The sequence below is a fragment of the Oryzias latipes genome, chromosome 15 (assembly GCF_053564925.1).
Source record: "Oryzias latipes strain Hd-rR chromosome 15, Olatipes_Hd-rR_3.1".
Taxonomy (NCBI): Eukaryota; Metazoa; Chordata; class Actinopteri; order Beloniformes; family Adrianichthyidae; genus Oryzias; species Oryzias latipes.
Window position 1 is genome coordinate 21,692,682 of NC_136251.1, and position 25,868 is coordinate 21,718,549.

A 25,868-nucleotide genomic window follows, 5' to 3' on the forward strand; every position below is an offset into this window, starting at 1 on the left:
ACAGCAAGCTCCCTGCTCTGATGCATCCCCTTTCAGACAAATAGATCCATGTCCATCTTTGTTTTCCTCGTCTGATCTGGCATCTGCCCCAAAGCCGTGAAGCGGGATCGCTGCAATATTGTGCGCTATTTTTGTTGCACTGGAAATGTTATGTTTAGGAGCGTGAGGGGCTGTAGGCAAGTGGGAGTGTGTGTAAACAGAGCTCTCAGTTATGGGTGATGGGAAGGGGGGAGGGGGTCACTTTACACCAACAGTCCCTGACACAACTCAATGGCTAATTTATAATTAACTACTGTTCTATGTTCTAGAAAACAACAAAGGTTTTTTACTCTTAAAAAAAAAAAATAGTTAAAAGACCACATCAAAAGATGATGGGAGTGATTGCAAACATGATTTTCAACCTGGGATGTAAAGGGAGAAAAGGTTTTAGCATTCATGTGTATTTTGGGGGTGGTGCGGACAGATCCCATTGGTCCGGGGACTTGAACACCTGTTGGAGACACCAAATCCCTTCTTTGTCTCCCCGGCTCCCTCTGAGTGCATTCCCATGACAACCTCCATTCAGGTCATGGCCGAACACTGATTATTCAGCTTCACATGGTCAGTTATCACCAGAGTGAGGGCATCGTTTTTGTTTTTTATATTGGGGGGGGGATACTTGTCAAGAAAAGCAAACACTTAATAAGTTTTCAGAAAAGCTTTATTTCATAAACAAGGAAAGTCTGTTTTTACAGGAGTGATCTAGCTAGAGTTTGCTAACATCTCATTGTTAGCAATTGTTACATATGAAATGTCAAACTTGTAACAAAGGGTTTGTCAGCCATAAAAATGAACACTTTTACCTTCAAAATAATTAATAAGACAGAAACATTTTTTTTAAGAAAAGCTTTGGAGCTTTTTTTAAACAGACACAGAAGCAAAATATCACAGCATACACAGCATACAAGCACTACACAGGTAATAAGATTTGTAAACACAAGTTCAGTAAATATGGCGCTCATTAGAAGGATTATAAAACACTATAATACAAGAGTGTTAAAATAGTTTTAGATTGTACTGTCACATCTATGTTTAACTCAAATTTGGCTTTGCATAAAAAAAAATCTATTTACAAAACTTCACTTATTTTTGGTTTCAAAAGCAAATCATTCACATTGTTGATGGGGATGTAAATATATATATATATATATATATATATATATATATATATATATATATATATATATATATATATATATATATATATATATATATATATATATATATATATATATATATATATATATATATATATATATATATATATATATATATATATAAATATATATATATATGCGCTCTCCAAGCCCACAGTATGCAAAAGCCCAAACAGTTTAAAGAAGAGCTTTTCCTTCACTGACAGTTTGGACATCGCTGCTCTAAACCTCACGTTCAGCCTCGCTTTCCTCCTCAGCAAATTCCCAGAAGTGGCCATCAAAAAAAAAAAAAAACAACAGTCCGGCTTTGTCACTCCTAAACAAATCCATTATCACTTTCTGAGCCTTCAGTTAGTCACAGTTGATTCCTGTCATGAAAACAACAAAGCAGCAACCATGGGAACCATGACAGACACACACAAGATAAAAAATAAAACCCCACATGAATTACTACCGTTTGCATCATCACAGCATATTTAGCCTAAAACTGAGCAAGTAAATATGTATAGACTATCGATTCGTTTTATAACAAACACTATATTGTTAGACCTGTAATATACCAACGTACAAGAAGGTGTAACTATGTTCAGATACAAATCAAACGTCTCCCAAGGCTAAAAGATAGATAATCTGGATTATTTTTAGCCACGTTTGTTGACTCGTGACTGTTACTGGGAATAATGGTTTCTATCTGAATTTTTATCAGTAAAGACGATAAAATGTGCAAAAGGTATAACAAATATTTAACAAGATGATCCTTTAAATGTATTACCTGTTAGGTCAAACTTTAAATCCCAATACAATTATGGATAGAAATGTGGTTTATTCTCACTTTAGGAGGTTTTTAGTATTGCTCTCAGTGGTAATTTAGGGTTAATCGGGTAAATATATGTCAGTTTTCTCACGCCTTTAAAGAGAAGTTTTAGAAATGTATGAAAACATTCAACTTTCCATCAAATAATTTCAGATTTCAAGTCCCTTCAACACACATTTAATAAAGGCAATTTGATCTTCGAACATCAAAACCGTTGCTTAAATGACAGCGGAACTCAAGCTTCTTCCTTCTCCTTCTCCTCCTTCTTCTTCTTGCTCTTCTTCAGGAATGAAGGTGTGCGAAACTTGTTCTTCTTTTTCTTCGGGGACTTGGTCTGGCTCTCGGGAGTCTGAGCCTCCCCGCTCTTCTCCTTGGTTGTTATGGAGATTTCCCCCGTATCTGAAGTACTCACGCTCAGCTGGGATACCTCGATGCTCAGATCCTCGTCCGTCTCCGCTGAGTGGTCCTTCCCGTTCGGGATGGCATCTGTCAACAAACCAAACCCAGAGGGAGTGAGGAGGCCGGTGGAGAAGACCAGAACTGCAATTACGCTGACAAGGCTGCAATAATGAGCTCAACTATCCGTTTAATTTGAGACGTATTTTGTCCCTTCACACAAATTGAAAAAGCAGGGGACTCACTAATTACCTTGTTTGGCTGGTGTCATTAGGGGGGAGAGGGAGAGGGAGATGGTGGAGCCATCAAACGTGGTCATCTCATCAGCATCAGTGGCATCATCCTCCTCTGTAAAAGGATTGAAGCCGTAAAGGTCAGTCATCCATCAAAGCTGTCATCCTCTCACCCTCGTGAACGTCTGCATTCATTTTCAGGGCCCCTCTTTCTAATGCCTGCTGACATTCCACCCTCCACATTGGCTCTCCCTGCAGTCGGCGGGACAAACGCAAACCCTGCGAGTAGGATTTACCAAGATGCAGTCAGCTGACCCATTTTCACGACAAATACTGAGATGCTCCTGTCACGCACAAACACGTGATCCTCGTGTTGTCCCTCCATCAGAGCGCAGAGACTTGAGGAGTTTGACACGACTGATGTCTTTGCTGCTCAGTTCCCCAAATTTCATGAGCTGACTTCACAAGCAGGACTGACAGCTTTGTTCCACCATAAGATGTTGCAACACAGTTTTTTTTATATTCTGTGTCTACAGTACAGGGAAAGATTTGAAACTTTTTGGTTTTGTTTGTTCCTGTTAATTTGCTGGTCCAGCTGGACCATGAAGCGGTCATCATGTCGCTAAAATAAAAGCAGACCTGCGATCAGACTGAAGGACAGGGGTGATTACCATCTTGGCCGAGCTGCTTTCTCTCCACCAGGCTCTTGTACTCTTGCAGGACTTTCTCTGAGAGTTCATTGAAGGGGTTTGGGGGAAGTGAACGGGTCTGTTCTTCATCTTCGACGATGAAGGCCTGAAATGAGCAAGAGGGAAAACTCCGTTGGAGGAAATATAAAGAAAGCAAGAACGCATAAAATGTGCAAATATTTTACAAATAAAACAAAGTTTTGTTATATCTTCAAAACCTGTGCATTTACATTACAGCCTGTTTTCAAAATAATATATTCCTAAATCATATAAAGCAAGTTTAAGTTTGACCTTCATTAAAAGATAACACATTGTTTTCTTAATCCTATAATTCTGGAAAAAATAAACCTCCAACCATCAGATTCTGGCTGCTTAAATCCTCTTTTGATCTATTGTAAAAGTGTTTTCCCGGTGGTCTTTTAATTCTGATTGTGCTATTTTTGTTGCTGTTGCCAAAATCAAGTTGTTGAGTTGTATTCTAGGGCATAGTTTCAGCAGAACGACAGGAGTTCATTAGAAATGTGCCTATGTGGACGTTCTTTCCCCCCTTCCCATCATCATAGCCGAGAGCTCTCTGTTCATAAGCTGTCCCGCTAGTTTACAGCCTCTCAAGACCCCAACCCAACTTTACCTCTGCAAAAAATGGTGAGCAATATCGTAGCTATCCAGTTTTGAGGCAAAAACCAGCTAAGACGATGAAGACGAAGACGTACATGGATGTCTGAAAGTGGATGCATCCGAATGGAGCAGGGGAGCAAGGAGCTTGAAGCTCACCTAGAACATTTTCTATGTAACCACACAATCTTTTTCAAACAGCGTATTTATTGTCTGCTCCCGATTTACAACATTTTAAATAAAGGAATACTAAGAACCGCATTTTTGAGCTTCATTTTCTTAACACATGTCCTCTATCAACAAAAAAAAGCCAAAATAACACATTAAAAACACCAAAAACATCATTTTCATCGTAGTGGTTTTTTTAAAGGATCTTCAGTGCCATTTATGCTCTAGTTTTTATTTTTTGTGTGCATCTAGGATGCTTTATGAGCTTTTACTGGAGTGTAGTTTGAAATGTTTTATAAAGTACACTATAATGCCTGCAAAGCATCTGCTCCACGAGTTATAACTGCAACATTTAAACCTATTATAACCCATAAAAATACTCACAGGGCCTGGTATGGTGTCCACCACAATGCCTGCTAGTAACTGAGATTTTGGTCCTGCAGTCATCTGATCACCTCTGTGTTGTTCTTTTATCTGGGGAAAAAAAAAAATTCTTAGAAGAAAAGAACACCTGGAAAAATAAGACGTGCTACAAAACCTGAAGAAAGAAACAGGAAAGCAGCTTAATATAGGTATTCATCTGCTGTTAAAGCCACCCTTTCTAAGACCTCCAGGAGACGTGTTCAGACACTGATGACTTTGTTGGCTTTTGTGTGAAAGCAGCGAGATTCTGAGATGGAGCAGAGAACGTTCTTTGGGAAACCACGGTGTAGAAAAGTCACGACAGCAGCAAACAATGTCTTGTTAGGCGAAGGTATGGAGGTGTAATGATGGGGGGAGTTGTAATCCGAGACATCCTGTTCTGTGCCAGCCTGAAGTGCATGTTGTGCTGAGCAGAACAAACCTGCAGCTATGTTCAATTCACAAAAACACAGCCGTTTGCTCAAAAGTCCTGGAGACGGGTAATTACTGGAAGAATGTGAACTGGATGAGGAGGAAGTGAATGAGACAGACTGAGTACATCCCTCATGCTTTCTCCCAAAACGCACAACAGTGGGGTGGGAACCCTCTGTCTGCAGGCTGATCATCCTGATGAAAGTGTCTGGATATTTAAGAAGATCCTAAAGCTCACTGTTGTTTTTAGTAGAATTCTTACATTTCTTTTTGATTTAACTATCTTGTTTAGTTGTGTCCCCCTCCTATGACCTCTTATTCGTTTTTAGTTTTACCGTTCAGTTTTTAACTCAATGTCACATTCGTTTCTTTTCAGTCTTTGTTTCTGTGCATCACTTTGGTGACTCTTGTCTGTTTAATCTACTTTATAAATAAACCTAGGTTGGATTGCACTGTTTCCTCTTTGGATTCATTGTGGTTTTTGTTTCCTGGACTTCCTTCCCCGCAGAGCTAATTGTTCTTTCTGGATTTTAATGGCTCTTAATCTTTCAGACAGCTGACTTCCATTTTTTCCTGAGTTAAAAATTCTGTTTGAGACTCGGTTTTAAAAGAAATGCCATTTATGTAGGGTTTTTCTGGTGGTGATATTCTTTACTACCATTTCATAACCAAGCGGTTTCCCGAAACAGGAAGATGATCTGTTAAAAGAATTATTTTCCTGTTTGGCAAGCAATTATTTTACATTTTTGTAAACTAATACAGATTTCTTAGAAAAGCATGTGGGCTTTCTCCCCCATAACAGTCCTTTTTAATATAAAGGGATTTAGTGCTGTTAATGTTTCACGAGTGCACTCTGAGTATTAAGACAATAATACTTAAGAGTTACGATGCATCAGAGTCACTAAAGCAGGCGTTGTGACCGACCCGGTTCCTCTTGTCCAGAACCTCATTAGGGTTGGTGTTGAGTGGGACAAACTGGTTGGGATCCTCAATTTTTATGGGTGTTCCAGCATTGTTTCCCGGCTGTGAAGACTTCATCCACTAAAAGACACAAATATTTCCACCTTGTTTTTATTACATTTGCCACAAGAGGGCAAACTAACACAAAGTAACAACTGACAAGTAACACTGACGTGGAAATAGACCTACCATGGTTTTAGTCCTGGGGCTGACGTCCCCGCTGGGCGACTGCTCGGGAACATTAACCTTTAAGTAGCTGTTGGGCGAATTGAGCCAGCGGGTGCGCTCCCTCTGCTGTTTCTGGGCCATGAACTTGAAGGGGCTGCGCAGTCCCAGCTCGCTGTCGTCCGACGGCACGGCTGACACCGTCGCTGGGATTTCAACGTCGTTCTTAGAGCGGGGCTTTTCCCGGACGACGGGGTTGCGGTAAGCGTAGCCGGTTCTATACCCCTGTCAGGAAATGAAAGAATTTGTTCAAATAAATCTGTTAAAGTGATGTGTTTCAGCACAAGTGGTACTTAAGGGGTTAAATACACACAAAGCAAACAATTCCCAGGCCACCCATTATCTATTTACACCATAGTTTATGATACCTAAACAACACAAACATGTTTTCAACAGATACTTTTTGAGGTAAAAACCAACAATGTTCATGTTTTGTTAGCAATACACCAACAACTCGAAAGCAAACTACAGATGGAAGTGTGCGGTGTGCAGAGCGTTGTCAGAGGCCACCAGCGCACGACAACAATCAGAAAATAACAGAGTGACACAATCAGTGTGACACATTTGCCCTGGAACAAAGCTACGTCCTGGCCTTTGATCAGCACAGCGCGGCTGCACGACTGTAGAGCTTCAAGCCACCCAACAGGTTCAATACTTAGATATATAAACAACACAGACCTTTTCTACATTTGTGAGAAGAAATTCAACATGTTTCGTGCAAATATTATTGTTCAACTGCTAATTGTGTTTACAGTGGGAGAGATTTGGGTCTCGGCTGACCTCCAGTCGTGCTTTAAATCCTCTCTTTTCATCTGCATTGATGAGTGACTTGTAAAGCAGCCAAAAGTCAGTTTTGTTTTTCCTTTTGAACATTTTTTTTTTTAAATGATCACATGAAACAAACTGCGCCTTCAGGCAGGGAAGTTCCGACCCCCTGTTTGCGCTCAAACTCTTAGAGAAAACGCCAAATCCAAAAGCAAGAACACTCGATATTTTTTCTTCTTCCCACAATGTGACTGTGTGGTCTGTGTGGCTGGAACTGCCCACAGCAAGCTCCACCATCTGGAAGCCATGATTTCAGGGTGGTGGGTGGACTGTGAGCAGTGACTTAACACAGCTGCAATCTGCTGCAGATACAGCAGTCTCATAACTAGCATTCCAGAATTTTCGGATGCAGATACCCCGACTTCCATCCTAGTTCCTGAACAACAGCTTCTCGACACAAATTGTACACAATGATTTTAAACAAAAAATAACACACTATCTTAGAATTTGTTTTTTTTTTTCTCAAAGTGTTAGCCCTTTTTACAGCCTTATTTGATGTTCAAAATCCCACTCATTATCTGTGCCATTCAAACAGCAACAAAAGATCTTGACGGCAGCAAAATCCAACAGTCTGTGTGTCTCAAAGATCAGTTAAAGCACTGAAAACAACCCGATTATAACTCTGTTTCTCTTGGAATGAGTGGCACTACATAGACAGCAATCCAATGAAACAACTGTTTTCAGATTAGATGAATACAGTGGTTCTATTGTTTTTTAATCTAATGAGTCACTTTCCTCTGACAGTACCTGAGAAAGCAAAATCATTGGACTTATGAGTAAAAGAGCCAGGATAAGCTTCCCACCAGGTTATCCAGCATCCTCAGCAGCGACTCAAACTCGGCCTCGCCCACTTTCCACTTCACTTCGTTGTCGATTACCACCCCTGCTGCGGCCACTCCCTGAGTCAGAGGCTTGAACTTCTGTCTGTCCAGGAGCGTAAGGTTGTCAGCGTTGCCTGAACACCTCAGGGAATGCACCTGAACAAAGACGTCACATTAGATTTCTTTTCACCTGTAGTCCATATTTAAAACAAACAATTAGCTACAGGGCATCTTACTGTCAAAAAGCTTTAATCTGGTTCAGTACCCAGAATCTTTGGTGTTTTTACCATCAAACTGGTTATGTGATGTCATAACTCAAGTTGCAATTCCGTATCTGAACACTAGGAGGCATACTTTGTGCATTGAACACAATTATATTTGGAAACAGTCAGAAAGTTACCAAAGAGAAACATAATAATAAGATAAAACGAGCATCCCTCACATGAATAATGAATGTGCCCTACCTGGATTTCACAGGCTAGCTGTGAGTGGTACACATAGTGAAACGCTTCTTCTACTGTCTCCCCTAAAGCCAGCAGTCCGTGGTTACTCAACATCATCACCTGAAAGACAAACAAAACATTTCCTGTTTCTGTTACACCAAGAAAAATCCACCTTTTTCTTTTCAACATGCACCTGGCCTTGATCATCATGCCCGCACACTCATTCAAATACAACTTTATTTATAAAGCACGTTTCCTGCTGAAGAGAACCTCCAAGTGCTTTACATAGTAAAATCAGTAGTAAAAAAAATAGCAATCATAACAAAAAATAAAAACTCAAACAATCTGTTGTTTTTTCGAGAAAAAAAAAGAGTAAAGGCTGAGCTGATGACACCTGATTCTGAAGAGAAACCTGCTTCCAAAAACACAAGCATTCTACATTTATTCCTTTTGAATGAATTAATAACAATTAGAGACAGTTAAATGGTAAATGTGTGAGTTCCAAAGTGTTATTTGTGCACACTTTTCACATTAAAGATCGTAATTGAAAATTCAGACAAAAAATATAAAAGTTATTTAAAGAAGCATTTTATTCTTTGCCTGTTTGTCGTATTTTCTTTTTTAGGTTCTTGCTTTGCTTTCTTTTCTTTCTGCATTTATGACACACAGCAGAGTATTAATAATATTGGCACAAGACTGAAACATGCTGAATGTGAAAACAGCCTCTCAACCTGCCGATCTTCAGCTTTATGAGGCTTTTTTTAGTCACACATTCAGCATAATGTCTTTGATTCAAACTCAAACTGAAGTGTCAATATCTGCTGGTGATGACAGAACCCCATAAAGTCTAAATCCTACCGTAAGCAACTAAAAATGTCACCCAATGTACAGTTTCACACATTATAAAAAAACTCCCAACACTTTAGTTAAAGCCATTTAAATACTAAAGTCACCTTTAAAGGGGAAAAAAAGCTACTACATCGTTATTAAAAAATGATAGTTAATAATTTCTTTGAAAAAAGGACATTCTGGAATTTTCTTAGGAATAAACAGGCTTCTACAAGCGCTTCACGGACATATGAGCAGGGATATCATGTGACAGCCTCTAATGGAGGGTCTCGGTTTGATTGTACCTTGGAAGTCGGGCCCAAAGCTTTTTGAAACTCCACCATCTCCTCTTTATTATCCAAGCTGCCATGGTAACCATAACAGCTCACATCTCCCAGAAGCAAAGCCTCCTGGGAAATGGGCAGGATTCCACATTTCATCGAGGACACCTGTTAATGTGGGATAAAAAAAATAACCAGCTCACATACCAGCGTCTCCACAGAGGCAGTTTTTTTTTTTGCTAAAGGGCACAAATAAAAACCAGTTATGCAGTGAAGTTCATAGTGGGCTGTGCATTTTACAGGCCAACTTCAAAAGAGACAGTAAAAATACATTACAGGCTGTGTGCATTTAAAATGAACAGGACATGCTGAATGGGGTTCTAAATAGTGCAAAAAAGGAGGGGGGTTAACTTCAGCTTTTATGCCAGGCTTGAAATAAACTCTTTTTCACGGTAACGTGGGCTTTACTTACAGCAGTTGTAGCGGGGGTGTGGATATGAATGATGCATCTTACATCCGGGCGCATCGAGTAAATGGCAGCGTGTGGAGCAAACCCAAAATGGTCAATGCCCAGTTCAGTAGAGCCCTGGTCCACAACTTCGCCGACAATGTTCACTTTCACCTACAGAAGAAAAACAAAGACACGAAAGTTGTTAAACTCACCGTAGAGTTTGAATTTTAGGTGATGTCTAGGATCTCCCCCATGCAGTGGGTCAACCAAAGAACAGGCCTGCTTTATGAAGGAAGTTCATGTTTATTATATGGTGTTTTGTGGCTAAATTAAAAGTTGGAACGGCCAAATCGTATTGCTAAAGAGTGAATGGGAGCTTGGATCTTTCACAATAAATGTCTTCTCTGTGGGGGAGAAGGGGTGTGGCTTTGTACGGCGGTTCCACAACAGCGCAAAAAAGGTTTGTTTGTTTTTTTGTGGCAAATATGAATTTTTCCATGAGCCTGTGTGTGTACTTTTACAAAAACCACAATAACAAAAAATGACCAACAATGGCCATCATATATGTAAGCCAAACATCCGACTACTAATTGAGATTAATATGCGTCTTTATAGATTTTTTCCTCTAAAAATGGTTTTGGTTCAAACTAAAAAACCCGTTCTTGCTATATCCAGACTCCACTTTATGCAGATGGTCATGCAATCCAGAAGTTAAGTAGTTCTGATGTGTTTGAACCATTGACTGTAAATAAGAACTGGACTGAGTGGCCCCTCCCTCCTGCCGTTCCAAATAGAAGGTACCCCCTGGTTCCAAGAAGCCAAAATCCCACACACGCGAGAAAAATAAACAGCTATTACTGAGTCCTTATTAGCTTGTTCTTGATAATTCAAATACTTTTTCATGATATTCTTTCTTTATTGCAGGTTATAAACTGACCAATCAGATGTGGTCTCAAATTAACCATTCAGAGGGTTTGATTGACAGATTCTCCCGAGCCCGCTTTCAAGTGGCAGGGGCGTGGACTTCCAACAAACTCACTCCTAATTGGTGACTGAAACAATGACTTAAACCAATTCGCACCAATCACTGCTTAGAGCTGTTGTCTGGTTCCAACATGGCGGCGTCCATATTGCTAAGAAATGACAACTGATGGGACTTGATGTTGTTGGACCCCAAAGTAAACCATTCTCTACAAGTGACGTCACACTCACTCAGTCCAGTTCTCATATACAGTTAGTGGTTTCAACATTACCAACATACTTCATATTGAAAATGATCGTATCTCAGTCATCTTCACTGGTTTATTCTGGCTGAAAACAGTGCTGCCAGCAATTTTAATAGTGTAAGGGAAGCATGAAAAGACACACATAACATTTTCTGTAAAGGCCAAACAAATGTTTTTATGTTAAAATCTGCACATGGATGGTTAGCATTTATTTGCATGGCAGTCTCATAGCATTGCTTTCTATATGATTTAAATCCACATTAGTGGAGAACAGGATGCAAGAAGCAACCAGTGGTTTTAATGAAAATAGTTTTTATTTTCATTAAAACAAGAAAAAGAAAAAATTTATTTAAATTAGTTTAAATTAATCCCCTTTCCAAAAAATACATTTTTAAAAAGAATGCAGTAGGCGTGTAGGTTAGTTTGTTTTCTCTTTAAAGGAGTTTCACAAACACATTTGATTCTAGAAAGGTTTAATGAATTACTGTTGGAAGCATTATGATGTGTTTACACCTCAAAAAAACATCTTTGCTTTGCCAACAAAAGGAAAAAAAACACCTGTTACCTTACTAATGAAGACTAAAACAACTCAAAAGCTACAAATGTATAATTTAATAAAATGATGGCAACATATTAGACTTAAAATGACAAAAAAACTGATTTGCCGAGATCATTTAAATGGCTAACTTCCTCACACATCACCTCAAACCGGTACAGACGGGCACAAAGCTCCTCTGTCACACATGGCGTTCAGCTGCCATAAGATTATAGGATGTGTGAAAAAGGCTTTGGAGGTAAGAATCTACCAGATGTCACCAAATGTGACATTTTACAGCTTTTATAGCTCCAAAACAACGACCTCTTTTATGGAAAGGATGTAAATGTCCGACTTTAAACTATCCGCACTCAACATTAGTCACAGGCAAACTGACAAAGACTTCTTTCATGAGAATTTACAAGGTAGATGTTTTTCTCTATCGCCACCTATGAGCAATCTGACAATTACCATCTCCATCAACCTTCACACTTTCATGTGAAGAGGCCCAAGCAGATTTACACTCAAGCAGACTGGCATTAGACAAAAAAAAAAAATCAAATCAGTAGAAAACTTCCTGGTCCCTGTGTGCACAGCCATCAACAGTGTCCAAACCAGTTCTCACCATTTAGGCAACAAAAGGACAGAAGTCAACAAAAAGAGTTTTTACGTTTTCCTCCAACAATCCCTGACAAAGAAGCAGGAATAATAGTCTAACAGCAACCGGCCTCCACTGTTACTCAGTTTGTGCGTTCAGTGGATTTATAGGCATAAATTGCAGCTCCATGACATGACGGAACAAATGCATGACAGTGCAAAAGGCAACACAGATGGTCATTGTTCTTACCAAATTCGCTGCCGTCACCTCGGCGAAGGACAGACCTCGAGGACTGATTAGAATGTGATCCTGCTCTTTGCTGACTCGAACCTAAAACAAACAAAAAAAACGCAATAATCCAAATGTTTTTGGAAGATTAAAAAACAAACTTTTAGGATAATAACTTTACTATTAGAGATATTTACATTTGAAGCTAGCTGCTACTCACAAACCAACTTCAGTTCAAGAACGGCTCTACAAAGTTTTTTCTGTGGGATAAATTTTGAGTTCCACAGAAGTTTCTCCTCATGCATTTTACATTTCCACACTAAAGAAATATTAAGAAAATACCACGTTTATGATCTGTGAACCTGAGACAGCTTTCCTCTTTCTGTCACCACAGGGCAAATAAACTCACATAAAGAAACAAAACATTGCGCTGCGTAAACAGGCAGGTGTGTATTGGACCGTGACAGCAAAGTTGCACTCACAGTAATGTAGGCGCTTGTAAAACGAGCCCAGTTGAAGAGGTCAACAAGTCTGTAGAGGCTTGCAAGCTTGCAGCGACTCTGCTTCTCCCCTTTGGCAAAAGAGGGGGACTCGGTGCCGAACAAGTCGTTGACAGGACTCACAATCCCATAGCCTGCCATGACACAAAACATCGTCAGTGTACTGGTTTGTACTCAAAAGACATTTGCAAGGATGTTTGTGTGTTTTTGTAACTCCATTGTTTATAAAGTTAAACATTCAGGGAACTTGATTCTCTCCAAATGGGTTAAAAAAAGGCTTTTCTCAGAACTCTCAGACATGAAACTGGAGGATATTTTTGGACTAAAATGCCATATAAGGGCATCTAAAGATGCAGGGATGATCCTTTACGACCACTTTAGGAGTTGTTTTATTCAATAACCCCACAGCAACTTTTCAAAAGCTTTCCTTGGATCTCTCTAAAAACAAAAGACAATTAGGTCATGCTTATATAATAACCGCAGCAAACTTCTACAATTTACTGCTGAAACTGGTCATGAGGGATGCTTGTTAGGAAGAAAATAAAGAATGCTGTCAACAACTTTTTTGTTGTTGTTGCAGTTTTGGGGCTGGTGAGTGTCACAAGAGTCTAAGAATTCAGCCTTTGGCCATAAGGATGATCATTCGGTGCACAACAGCACAAAATAAAAGTCCCACACAACTAGACAGAATGTGTACATTCACACAAGCACTTATACGTTACTCACTGATAGGTGAGGTCAGTGGACCCGCCCCTCCAACAGTACTGGCCATGATCAGGTCAGCGATTTGCCGCAGAGCTAGGAGACCAGAAGGGCTGTGGCCTTTGGTTAGCTGGTCCTGAATCAGGCCTTCCAGCTCATCTTTAAACACCTGTAATTAAATCAGATGCATCTCCATTATCCTAGCAACCCATATATACATAACCATGGCCTCTGCTCACACCCCATTAGGAAAAACAGCCTGCTTTCAGAAGTTCCTAATAAAATGCTACACAAATCACTAAAAGCCTCTTTGTGTTTGTAAAAGGAGAACTTATTAAGAGCAGAGGGTGTGTGGGGGGTTATAAACCTGACCGTCCATTCTTGTACAAAGAACAGCCCGTGAATCTCGGAGTGCCACTATTTCCATGAGAGCTGCAGTTAAAGCTCTGGCATTCTGCTTCATCCATCCAGCGTTCCCATGGCGACAAGACCCACTTGTTGGGCTTGTTATGCAATCACAGATGAGTGTGGGCTCCCTAATATCCATGAATGTATCACACAACCTTTTAGCTTCATCTAAGCGGCCTGCACTGCTGTCGGTTAATGTCAGATAATAACTGGTAATAGACTATTATTAGACAAAGAAATATGCAAAAAACGTACATCTCTGACTCGATTCTGAAAGACTTTAAAGGGAGTTTTTTTTTTAAATCAGCATATTATAGTAGAACGTATTAATAAAGAAGTAACAGTTCAACATTTTTTATTGAAAAAATGATCATGTTAGTGCAGCTATCTGAAAATAAAGTGGTAAATCAGGAGAAACCACTGCATCTGAATGCCTCTTTGGTGCTCAATAGTCACGCATTGTGTAGGAGGGCAGTTACACAGAGCCGCAGGCTACGTACCGGACTGTGCAGAATCTGGGTGACCCTTTTCTTCTGCTCCATCATGTTGAAATCCTGCCTCAGGTCCGGCGATATTTTGTCCCGCAGGTACTCGCCGTCGTCCATGCAGCTCATGTAGCGCTCCTTGGGGTCGCTGCTGGACAGAGGCAGGGTCAGAGACCCCGCTGTCTGCCTCACGTCCACCAAACTCATGACCTCTTCAGACCAGGGGGCCTCCTCCTCCTCCTTGTCCTCCTCTGAAAGACAGTGGAGCTCAGTCAGGCTGTTGTCGCTGTGGTGACCCGTGTTGTAACAGAGCAGGGAAAATACTGCCATGTGATGGATATGACTGGTTTTTAAGAAGATGCTTAAATTGTTGCTTTTTTTTCTAAAATGGTAATATGCTCCTATATTCAGTCTAACCACACGTTTTTAATTTCTAGTTATGAGTTACAATAATAATGTTTTTTTTTTTTTGGAGGGAAACTTCCTCAAAAAGTAGTCCCTCCACTTCCGGTCGCCGGTAAACTATAAAGATATGCAAATGAGCCGTTAGCACCTCTGGGGCTGCGGTGTGACCTGGCTGTGGGGGTGCGCAGCGGCACACTGGAATAAAAGTTTGTTTGTTTGTCTGTTTTTAACCACACTGTATCAAAGAAACACATTCGCTGCTGGTTCAACAACACCCAACAACTCGACGGCAAAGCATCGAAATCACCACTTTACGTCGATAAACGATGGAAATGACGCAGAGATAGACAAACACGGACGTGTGGTGGAAGATACAAACAACAATAAGCTGATAAAAAATGCCAATACGAGTAAAAAACAAAATGTTGTGAGTAAAGAGAAATCTTTACCTGAAACAAAGTATTACGAATTGCCTCCAAAAGAGTTGGACCGAGTTTCTTTCCGACGGTAAACGTGGTCGCTATCTTATCTATCTGCAATACAGACTCATTGTGTGAGCACCAAAAAAATCTTAGCAAGGCACAAGTTGAGGAGCTACAGTATCCAGGCGGAGCAGACTGCCCGCTGCGAGTAAGAAGTGAGTGGAGGAGTGAAGAGAGGCTGCATGGAGGAGGATGTGGGTGTGCTTGTGTGGGAAAAAAGGAAAAGTGACCATGTGACTTCACTTATCCACCCACTGGACCTTGTTGTGTTTTCGGCGGGACAAAAGAGAGTTGCACAGGACCTGGAGTGTCTCAAAACTCCGCTTCAGTTTCATAATGGACGTTTTTAGGTCTTACGAATCTACGAGAAACACCAATTTTTACACTATTAATCCAACTTTTAGCTGTTCTGTTTGCATTAAAAAGTTTGTTTATATGCAGTTTTTTTTAGCTCATTCTTTCAAACCTTAAAGATCCACTCTGATATAAATTGTGTTTTTTGTTGTTGCTGTTTTTAACATGTTCTTGTAGCATTTTTTAAAATGATGGATGGCATATATTTATCTGAGTATTTCTTTTTTCATATAATTGTGAATCAGGTCAGGAGCAGATGAAATATACCATTGAAAAAGCTTGTAAGTGTGATGTAGGACCTACATCGGCAAGCCACAAGCTCCCTGCTCCGCCCCATTGTAAAGCATCCACGTGTGGACAAAAAATACCAATTTACACCTTCGTTTCCCTCGTTTGAGCTGGCATCTGGATCAAAACTGTATGGCTACAATATTGCTCGCCATTTTTGTTTCGCCAGGAATGTTCAGTTTCGTTGGGAGGGGCTGTAAGCTAGCGGGAGAGAGTGTAAACAAAGGGATGGTGGGAAATGGGCTAACTCCACTTTAACGATCCCACCCACAATTTAGAGGTGAATTCCTATTGAACTGCTGCCGCTCTGCAGAAACTATGTCTTTGAAAACTACAGGGTTTTTTTGAGTTTTCCTAAAAATGGCATAATCATATTTAAAAGACCGCTGAGAACACTTTTGCAACAGATCAAAAGATGATCTGAGTGGGACTTTAAAGTAACTATTTCAAAAACAGAATGATTGCATATGGGAAGTAATGAAGGGCAAATTTGCTGGTTTTTCAAATTATTGTCACCATCAGTGGTAAAGTTGAATGATCCTGTGATTGTAAGGGTGTATAGTGCACACATAAGGTTTGACTGAAAGAAGGCCTAATTAACAAACTGTAAGCGTATGGACTTTCTTATTGCTGGTTAATAACATTTCTTATATTTCTTACTGACAACTGAGAAGTAAAAAGACGTCAGAGTAAATAAAAAAAAACATTTCAGAAAAGGTTTTGACTCAGGGGTCTCAATCACATAGTTATTTGAGATTTTTGTTCTGCTATTTTGAAGGAAATAGAGCTCTTTTCTAAAAAAAAAGAAAGTTTTTTAAATGACATAAAAATAGAAAGTGAATTAAAAGTAAAACAGAAAATGCATTTTATTTATTCTGATTTAAAAATAGTTTTTAAAAACAATTTTCAAAATAAAATTTAACCCAGTTGTAACGTTGCAAGTCAGATAACAGATAATTCCTTACCTGAAATTTATGGGTTAGCAATATCATTTTAAAAATCCATCCACCCATCTTCTTAACCAGCTATATCCTTTTTGGGATCACAGGGTTTCCAGAGCCTGTCCCAGCTACTGATGGGCAAAGGCGGGGTATACCCGGGTCAGGCCACCAGTCTGTCGCAGTGCACATAATCACTCCCATACACATTCCCACTTAGAGTAACCAATCAACCTATGAAGAATGTTTTCGGACTGTGGGAGGAAGCCGGAGTGCCCGGAGAAAACCAATGCATGAGAACAAGCAAAATCTGCTGAAGACTTTTCTATCTTCTATAAATAATTTGCCCATAATAACATTTTAGTAAGTTTATCCATTTGTTGTTTCCTCAACTTTGAAACCCATATGTGGCTGAAAACAATGGTATAAAAGCGTAATAAGCTATGATCAAGTTTTCTTCTATGAGCATAAAAGACAAAAGAAGAGTTTGCACTTAAAAACCAGTGTCAACAATGGACAACGCTGTCATTGCACTCTATCTCTTCTTTACAGTTTGTTTTGAACATGAGCTAAACTTTTAACTTAGTAAACAGTTACTAAAGGAAACCTGCCATAAATGGTACATAGGATGTACACAACTCAGAGGGAAAAAACAGATTTTCTGTTGGACAAAAACAAACTTTTTTACCAGCAAAGTTTCAGTCATTAAAACTCTCTCCGCCAGTAGAGCTCATAAAATATTTCAGCACACATAAAACCAAGAAAAGATTGACTTCTTACACCAGGAAGTGCAACCAAGCATGTTGCTTCTCTTTCTGTAATCTAGTCTTGTACTGCTTGCACAGCTGGAAAGCTGTGCAGATAAGGTCTGTTCTGTTGGTCATTTTTGACACATTTTTTAATTCTCTCCCTCTCTATGAATGCAACCTTTTTAGCCTCTATCCTGCCCCTGAAATCCAGCAGCGCCATGAATCACATCCAATCAGACACGATCACGCTTAAATCCTGACGTTAGGAGTAAAAAAATTCAATGATTGGATCACTGAGTCACATCATAACTCTAAGAAAGACAGTTGAGTTTGGGAGGCGGGGCATGTAAGTGAACAGAGCAGTTTAATGAAAAACAGAACTCTCATTCTGGAACCCTGTGGACCCCCCCCCCCCTCTATTTGCTTCCCATTTTCTGGCAGAGTTCCCACTGAAACAACATGCAAACTCAGATGACTGAGCACAACATCCTCCCACCTTCCAGCCCCCCACATTCTTCTTTGACAATTTGAAATTTTTCAGAGAAAGGGAGTCCATATGGAAAGCAGCCATTAATGTTAAGAAATGTGGTTTGACACCTTGTTCACAGATGGCCACTGAAGACAGTAACGGCCACAAATCAAACTCCTCTTTAGTCATGTTACCAGCTTCTCCACCCTTTGATGCAAACATGGAAATGCTTTCTGAATTACATGATTTTTTTTTTTAGAATGACATTTCAGGAAGATTTAGAAAGAGCCTTAAAAGATGTCACAAAATTTTTCACTTTTTCTAGAATATAGCTCATTCAATTCCTAAACTACTCTAAAATAATCCCAATATAATTTGGGAACCTTGAAATGATTCATTAAATTAAATGTATGAAAAAGAAATATGATCTGTGTGCAAGGAGGATGATTGCGCCAACACTGTTAGCAATCAAGAGCGAATTTCAAAGATGTCAACCTAAAGATTGATAATCAGTGCCATGTGGTGGCTGAACTTTAGCTGAGGTTTCTGGCAGACAGAAACGCATTGCAATGAAACAGTGGGATGCGTGGGTTCACCTTTTGACCTCTGGATTGCTGCTGTCACTTTCGTTTGGTCTTATCTCATACCAACTGATGGATGGAGGCTGGTGCTGAAACTGGTTCCTCTGAAGATGAGGTTCCTCCTCGTTTTCTTTTTTTCTTTTTTCATCTTTGCACCTAGTTTTCTTATTCTACAAAGATGTGCAGATGTCTTTGAAATATTTTTAAAATCAAATGGCAAATGAAATAAGGGGATTGCAAGAAGATAACAAGGCAATTAAGTTTTTTCTCTAAGTTATAAAATCCAAACAGTCAAAGTTTCTTTTGGTACGATAGGTACCAAAAAATGTCATATTAACATGTCATATTGTATTGATCTGAATCCTTTAAATGCGTTAGTGAAATTTGTAGATTAATTAGAAAGAGATAAAAATAGTAATGTTGACTTTGTGAATGCATTGGTTGGTTAGGGCTCCCAGCATTTAAATATTCTGAGCATGCAGGATTTTTCAAGTACAGAATAATTTATCTTTGACGTGATCAAAAAGTCTTCAGCATTGATGTAACCAACTACAAAAATAAAAGCCTGGCCTGCCAGTATTCAAGCAGTTCAAGTTCAGTGTGTTCTGTGGGAGAGAAGAACTCCCTTTGGTCTGATGATAGAATTAGTCATTTTGAAGTTTAGTTTGAGGCACAAAAAAGGTGACCTATACCTCATAAAGAAAGAAGGTTAAAGTTCACTTCACGCCACTCTTTTGATCAGAATAAATTTTTTTGACATGCGCAGAACTCTAAAATACGGCCATAGAAGAAGAAATAGTGAGTTCCGTTGTAAACAAAGAAAGCTGCGGCATAGAGCAAGACGATCTTCTAAAAATGCTACGTCCGACCCATGGCCGCTCTTCTGCTTGTAGACATAGTTCTCACGAAAAACACGGTTCTCCGGAGTCCAGCAGCTCGCTCACGCAGAGCAGCCGGACGGACTGCGGTCCGAAGCCTCCTCCGGAGCACACACAGTAACAAACACCCTTCCCTTGCAAGCAAGCACGAAGCTACAAGTCCGGCTGCTCTGCTTTGCTTGGTTCGCTCCCACGGTGCAACCGGGCCGTCCTGTTTGTGCTCCAAAGCCTCCTCTGGAGCGCTACACCGGTTGTGCATGATGTAAAAGCCAGCCCAGTAATGAACCACCATCGGAATAAATTGTTCACATGCACCACGATTGGATCAACAATCGGTATAAACCACCTATCTCGATCGAAAGGAAAGTTTGATCTGAATGAGTCTGATCGGGAAGTCGTATTCAGAAGGGGGTGTTTACAAGACACATTTTTATTCTGATCAGACTTTTATTCCGATTACTTTTGTCTGTGTAATCCCAGCTATTGTTTATTGACTGCATCTTTCTCAGGTCTTGAGATAGTTCAAAATGAAGTTTAAGGTGTTGCTCCTGGTTCATTGAGTTTCTGCTTCAGGGAAGAATAGTGACTTTCGGATTTCCTCTTGTAATTCCACTCATAAAGTGGGTGTGGGCCGCTAAATATTGCTAATGTGAGTGAACTTCTTAAACCAACAGTGGTCTCAGAACCTTTTGTTGGTTGCAAACGTCTCATCAAAGCCATAAGACTGGTTGATTTTTACCCGGCAGACACTGCTAATGGTTACAGCTGAGCATTTTTGTGATGACTAATATAGAGCGAGGAGTAAGAAAATGACAACTTTGTCTGTGGTCTGTGCAAGCACAGTCACCATAGCAACCAATGTTCATTCTGCCTGAAGAAAAATTTGTAAAGGAATAGGCTGCCAGATCACATGCCTATCTACAGACAAGATGAAGTTCCTTGTACATTAAAGAGGAAGAGGACAGCCTCTCTAAGCGCTCTCTCAGGTCAAGGATATACACTGAGATCTCTTTGATCTCAAAAGTAAATTTAACTCCACCACTAATTGTTGTGTCTGCTTGACTGATTGGTCTCCTTTGTACTGAGAGCACAAGGTAAAAGGGTGGGGTATTTCCTCATTAAACAAGGCATTTCATCTTGATATTCTGGCGGTTAAAATCACAACTGTTTCCCTTCAAAGTCATGACTATTTGAAACATCTCCCATTACACTGTGACCCTCTTTTAGCCAGCAAGTCCCATTCTAGACATTAATTACTAAATGGCACATTTTTATGAGCCCTAACCCTAAGAATTAATTAATGAGCGTGAATTCATTTTTTACCCTCTATAAAATATTTCTACTTTTGGAGATAAATTTTAAACAGCGACAGTGATTTAAACTATTAGTTTTACTTTGATGTGAAAAAATAACTATTAAAATGTGCTATGCTATGTTTTTAATTGTGGATTTGCAACAATGTTTCACCAGTGCACATAAAAAAAATGGTTGTATCCAAACTCAGGCTCTAATAGTCAATTGAGCCAAACAGGGGGCAGCAACTCATCACATATTTAAGCATTCACTTGAGAAATAGCAGGTTGCATAATGGATGGTTGTTTTGGTGTCATCTCATAAGTGTGTGTGCTATATGGAGTGGACTAAAACTTCTTGGACTTATTAGGATGCTCAGAAAGTTTGTTTAGAAAGTGAAGAACAACTGAGTAATTTGTAAGAGATAAAGAGCAGCAGTGGAGAGTAAGGCCTGGTTGGCAGTGGATGCAGTTTATTTGTCCTTGAGAGAAACATTTATGTGAAGATTTCAATGCTACTTTTTGGGATCAGTTTGTATTCAATAAATGGACACCTAAACACAAAACCAATCTCTGGATACACTGAAATTGCAATATATACTTTTATTTTTGAAAAAAAAAAATCAGCTTTTTTCTAGATTTAGAGATAACTATTTCAGGAAGGTGGGAGGCAAAAACAGAGAACATCATGAAACAAGTGCAACCGGCTTTAGCTACAGTAGGGATGTCTTTGCTGCACCTCAGCACTGAACTGCATCTGCTTTCACATGCTTGCAGCCACACGCATTGCAGCTGTGTGGAAAGCGGCTGACTTGTTTACTGAGGTGGAGAAGCTGCCTGGACTCCCCATGGTGGTTTTGTTTGGATGGCCTCCACGTTGAAGATCCAGTGGTAGCGGTCTGGTTTACCTTAATTTAGGCTGTGATGGTGGTCTGGCACACGTGTCCCATGACTGTTGTCACATTTAAGTCAAGGCCATTCAAACATTTGCATGCTTTTTAGCTTATTTCTTTTCTTTTCAATTTTTTGCAGTCATAATAAATCAAAAATGTAACGTTTGCTGGAAAATATCCAGATATGGAGTGTTGAATTACTCTGTAAAAAATGAATTTCTTGGTAGGGTTTTGAGAATGTGAACTAAAGTTTAAATTATAAATACAATGTAAACATGTAAAGGATGTAGGTTGTCTCCGGAATCATATCTTACATGGGTGAAGGAGTTTGGGGTATGACCTGCCCATTTAGTTTTACAGCAATCTACATCTCCCACCACTAGACAAACGCATTGTGAAACCCTGCTCTCCCCAAGCTCCACATCTAAAGTCAACAAATGCTTGTTGAGTGTAATGTTATGAGCGAGTGACATTAATTGAGAACAGCTGTTTAAAGTTTCTGCAGCTGGAGTTGACAGTGCATATGCCTGCAGGGCAGTCAGACAAAGATCTACCGCAAAGTTTAAACTGGAAATTCTAGAGAAAACTTAAAAAAAACAAAAAAACAGCACATTATTCCCCAAAAAGGAAATTTCACAACTTCTCAAAAGGGAACAATTAAAGTCTCCAAAGTGGCTTTTTCTTTCCCCGGTTATCAGCTCATTGTAATCTGTATGTTGCTTTCCAAAACCATCAAAGCACACTTATCACCGCTTTTCACCATCCTGTATAACTTCTTTGCTTTGATCTCTGCTCTGTGCCTTCAAGATAAAAAAAAGGTAAAATGAACTTACAAAGCCGGCTGTGTTTGCACTTTTCCTCCAGAAATCTTCCCGATTTATTTCAAACTCCCACAGATCCAGTCATTGCTAGATAGCTGTTTAGATTATCAGTCTGAGGAGGGTCATCTGGTTCCTCAGAAAAGAGACAAGTGCTGTTTTGCCTCTGAACTCCCTCTGCTCCTTTGTGACGACCGGAGCCCGTTCTCATAGGAAAGTCAGAAAAAAACTGACAGAGGAGGTCCTGCAGACAGAGCGCTTGCACTGGGCTGGACAGAAACAAACCAAAACAAAAAACCGGAGGGACAAGCCTTCTCCTTCAAATTACATATATGAGTTTTCTGTGATTGGTTTCACTCAAAATTCAAAACCAGCAGTAACTGCGTGGTACATTTCTATACAGAGAAAATACTGCAGCCGTCTCCTTTCTGTCATATTTCTTTCTCTGCATATCGAGTACTCCTCCTGATCTAAATTTTGCTCTCAAAGAAGGCTTTGCACACAGTGAATACCTCGCCTCCTTTCACCTCCTCCCACATGCTTTCTTTACAGCAGATGAGTAGGATGAGCTGCTCCCCCCTTTCCACTGCACCACCTGAATACTGTGGCCTCTAAAGAGTGTATGCTATTGCTGCACCAAAGGTACAAATACAAAGTAATTATATGCTTCAGACTGTGGTCTGGAAGCAAGTGCGCCACGGTCTGCATGCAGACCTATGATTTAAGGATCTCAAAATTATAAAAGTCTACCAAGAAATGACAACAGTGTGAAATATTCTTAGTTTAAGTGCAGCCTCTGTCTCATTCTGTGTCAAGCAACAGCTGTGATGGTGCATTTATAATATTTATGTTGTGAAACAGACATAGATTTAATCTGCCCCATAAAAGATCATAGGTTATGGAAGTGAGACCGACGGGAAGCTGTCCACTGACGGCTTTATTTGACTTGGCCCGAGCTTTAGAGTTAAATTTAGACCTTTCTCCTTTTTTTCCCACCCATCCACTACGCGGCTGTTGTTGTGGTTTTTGCGCAGTCTGATAAAACATTCATTTCCTGAGGTTTCCACAATCACTGCTACCACACCCACAGGACGGCCACAGTCAAAGAACAACCCCAGCCAGGTCAAAAGTCACCCTGAGATGAAGGCCTGTTCTTATAATAAACACCCACACGTCAGGGCCCAGAAACTTCCTGGGGAACTTTTTTTTTTTCTTTTCGCACAGCTGCAAGATCACACATAGAAATCCAGAAAAAGGGGCCTCACAAAGTTTATGTATTGTTGCTTCACTTGCTCGAACTTGTTCAGTGCTATTCCTACACCACACTGCCACCTAGTGAGGACTTTACGAACTGCAAGAGAGAAAAGGATGTCTATTCTTCAGGGTTGCAGTCATCTGTGATGTTTGGCGAAGGCTCAACTACTGAACTGGAAATATCAAGAAAATAAGGTGCTGCAATCTTCAGGGTGCAGGTAGCTCCCTGCAGGTTGTTTGAGAGAGGAGTGTCACATGTTACTCTTGTTCTGAGACACAAACAAAATAAACAAAGATGAGTCAGAATAAACAGAATAAACCCCCCAGTGTATAATTTGTACATTTCTGCTAATATTTCAGAAAAACAGCAATTCAGGTACACCTTGCAGAAACATTTCCACATTTATAACAGAATCTATATTTCACCTTTGCAGCTTTTTCAAATTATTTGCCTCCATGTCAGTATCTGCCAGAACAGCAGATTGAAGGTTATTTCAGAGAAACAAGTCTTCAATATATCAAGGATCTTCTTCATGTTTCACAGAGGTGGTGACATGATTGGAGAAATTGGCTACAAGTCATTGCGCAGCGTAGCAGGGGACATGCCAGGATTGCTGATATAAAGGGCATAAAAAACGAGTTTTTATTTGGCATTTTGCTTTTCAGAAAGCACCAACCTTGAAAGGCAAGTCTACCTGTGATGACCTAAGCATTTATGGATCGTTTAAAGGTTAGACTGGATAACAAAATAAAATATGTATCTGAGCTTTTTTGAAAGAATGATTTGAATCTAGTAAATATATAATCCCTCAATAATTATCCAATTTGAATTGAAAATCAATGTGTGCCTCAGCATAACTGTAAGCCAATGTTTTCTCTCAAGGAAGCTTCACCTGTCATCAAACCTGAACATCACTTCGAGAAATCCGCCGCACACATCTTTGAAAAGCTGATGCATGTGTTGCATCACCTTAATCAAAGTTGGAGGAGGGATTTTCTGTCAGTGTCAGAGAAATTCTGAAACAAATGAGGTGCTGCGCGTCGCTCTAGAAGAAGTGTGAGTCCTTCTTTTTTGGCACCAATGTGAGCTCCTCCAGCTTGGCTGTGTGGACTTATCACAGAGCCCAACCCTTAAATAAATCAAAGCTCTCTCTTGGGGCTGAACATAAGTCTTTGTAGTGTGCCATTTTTCTGTTACGCTCTTGTCAACTGAACTCTGGCCAACGTATTTGTTTCGGTCACTCATATTACCAACTCTTGGAATGGAAAAGTACAGATTCTATAGGGTACAAATGCCTACAGACTCTTTTCCCTGACTGGTTACACCCCTCACATCTCTGCAGCTCCTATCTAAAGTGCAGCTTCTTCCTCGCTCCGCAGTGAGGCAAAGAGGAACACCACTGATCTGATAGGCAAAGCCCCAACTGAGGTTCCCATCATGCTAGAGGATGGACAGGGTGCTGTCAGACCAAATTTCAAAGAGTATGAAGAAGCCTTCTCAGGCACAAAGCAATTAAATATTGTGGCTGTGATGGAGTCAGGAGGGATGTGCTGCTTTCTTAATTAAAGATACATCTTGCCCTTAGTAACTTTTGGCACATTCTCAAATTTTCTCCATATGAGCCTTCGTTTATTAATATTTTGATGGAGTCATTGTGTGTCATTTTGGCTTGAGGAAGAATGTAAAGTTGTCACTGCTTGACTAAGTGAGCGTTTTGTCTCCTTTGTAAACAGAAATCTCTTGCAAATGAAAGGGAATTATTTAAATACAACAAACGCAGAATTTCACGTTTATTGTTTTTTTAATCAGACATATTTGTGCATTAATTCGTTAAGGATGGAAGTGGATTTTACCGGAACCAATATGTAACAAAACAAATTCCTGCATTTCAAAGGTTTTTGTTGAAAAATTGTGCAAATGGAAACGCCCCTATGTGGTCGTGTGTCCTTCCATTGATTAGGGGATAGGGAAATTATGAGACGGACAATTTGATTTATAAAAAATA

At 39.9% G+C, this 25,868-nt stretch overlaps 1 protein-coding gene across 2 annotated transcripts; it reads right to left on the reverse strand.

Annotated features, from left to right (window-relative positions):
- Nucleotides 1-682: 682 nt before the first annotated feature.
- Nucleotides 683-23,073, reverse strand: add3b (adducin 3 (gamma) b). Of its 2 annotated transcripts, none has more exons than XM_011484397.4 (15): nucleotides 22,624-23,073; nucleotides 14,477-14,712; nucleotides 13,593-13,737; nucleotides 12,849-13,000; nucleotides 12,388-12,468; nucleotides 9,801-9,950; nucleotides 9,353-9,496; nucleotides 8,241-8,339; nucleotides 7,759-7,932; nucleotides 6,095-6,355; nucleotides 5,870-5,986; nucleotides 4,496-4,585; nucleotides 3,311-3,434; nucleotides 2,659-2,754; nucleotides 683-2,496 (listed from the first exon to the last, which is right to left on the reverse strand). In XM_011484397.4, exons 2-15 carry the CDS (start codon nucleotides 14,666-14,668, stop codon nucleotides 2,246-2,248), a joined length of 2,076 nt encoding a protein of 691 aa, XP_011482699.1. In that variant the 5' UTR covers nucleotides 14,669-14,712; nucleotides 22,624-23,073; the 3' UTR covers nucleotides 683-2,245. The 2 variants fall into 2 exon arrangements, with proteins under 2 accessions (XP_011482699.1, XP_011482698.1); XM_011484396.4 differs by lacking the exon at nucleotides 22,624-23,073 and adding an exon at nucleotides 15,316-15,835.
- Nucleotides 23,074-25,868: the final 2,795 nt, after the last annotated feature.

Excerpts from the sequence above, each read along its gene's own strand:
- add3b (XM_011484397.4), bottom strand. The coding sequence starts at position 14,668 with ATGAGTTTGGTGGACGTGAGGCAGACAGCGGGGTCTCTGACCCTGCCT. Across the intron at positions 13,738-14,476 it reads CCCAGATTCTGCACAGTCCG|GTGTTTAAAGATGAGCTGGA; the intron begins GTACGTAGCCTG and ends ATTTAATTACAG. Across the intron at positions 9,951-12,387 it reads AGGTGACGGCAGCGAATTTG|GTGAAAGTGAACATTGTCGG; the intron begins GTAAGAACAATG and ends TTTCTTCTGTAG.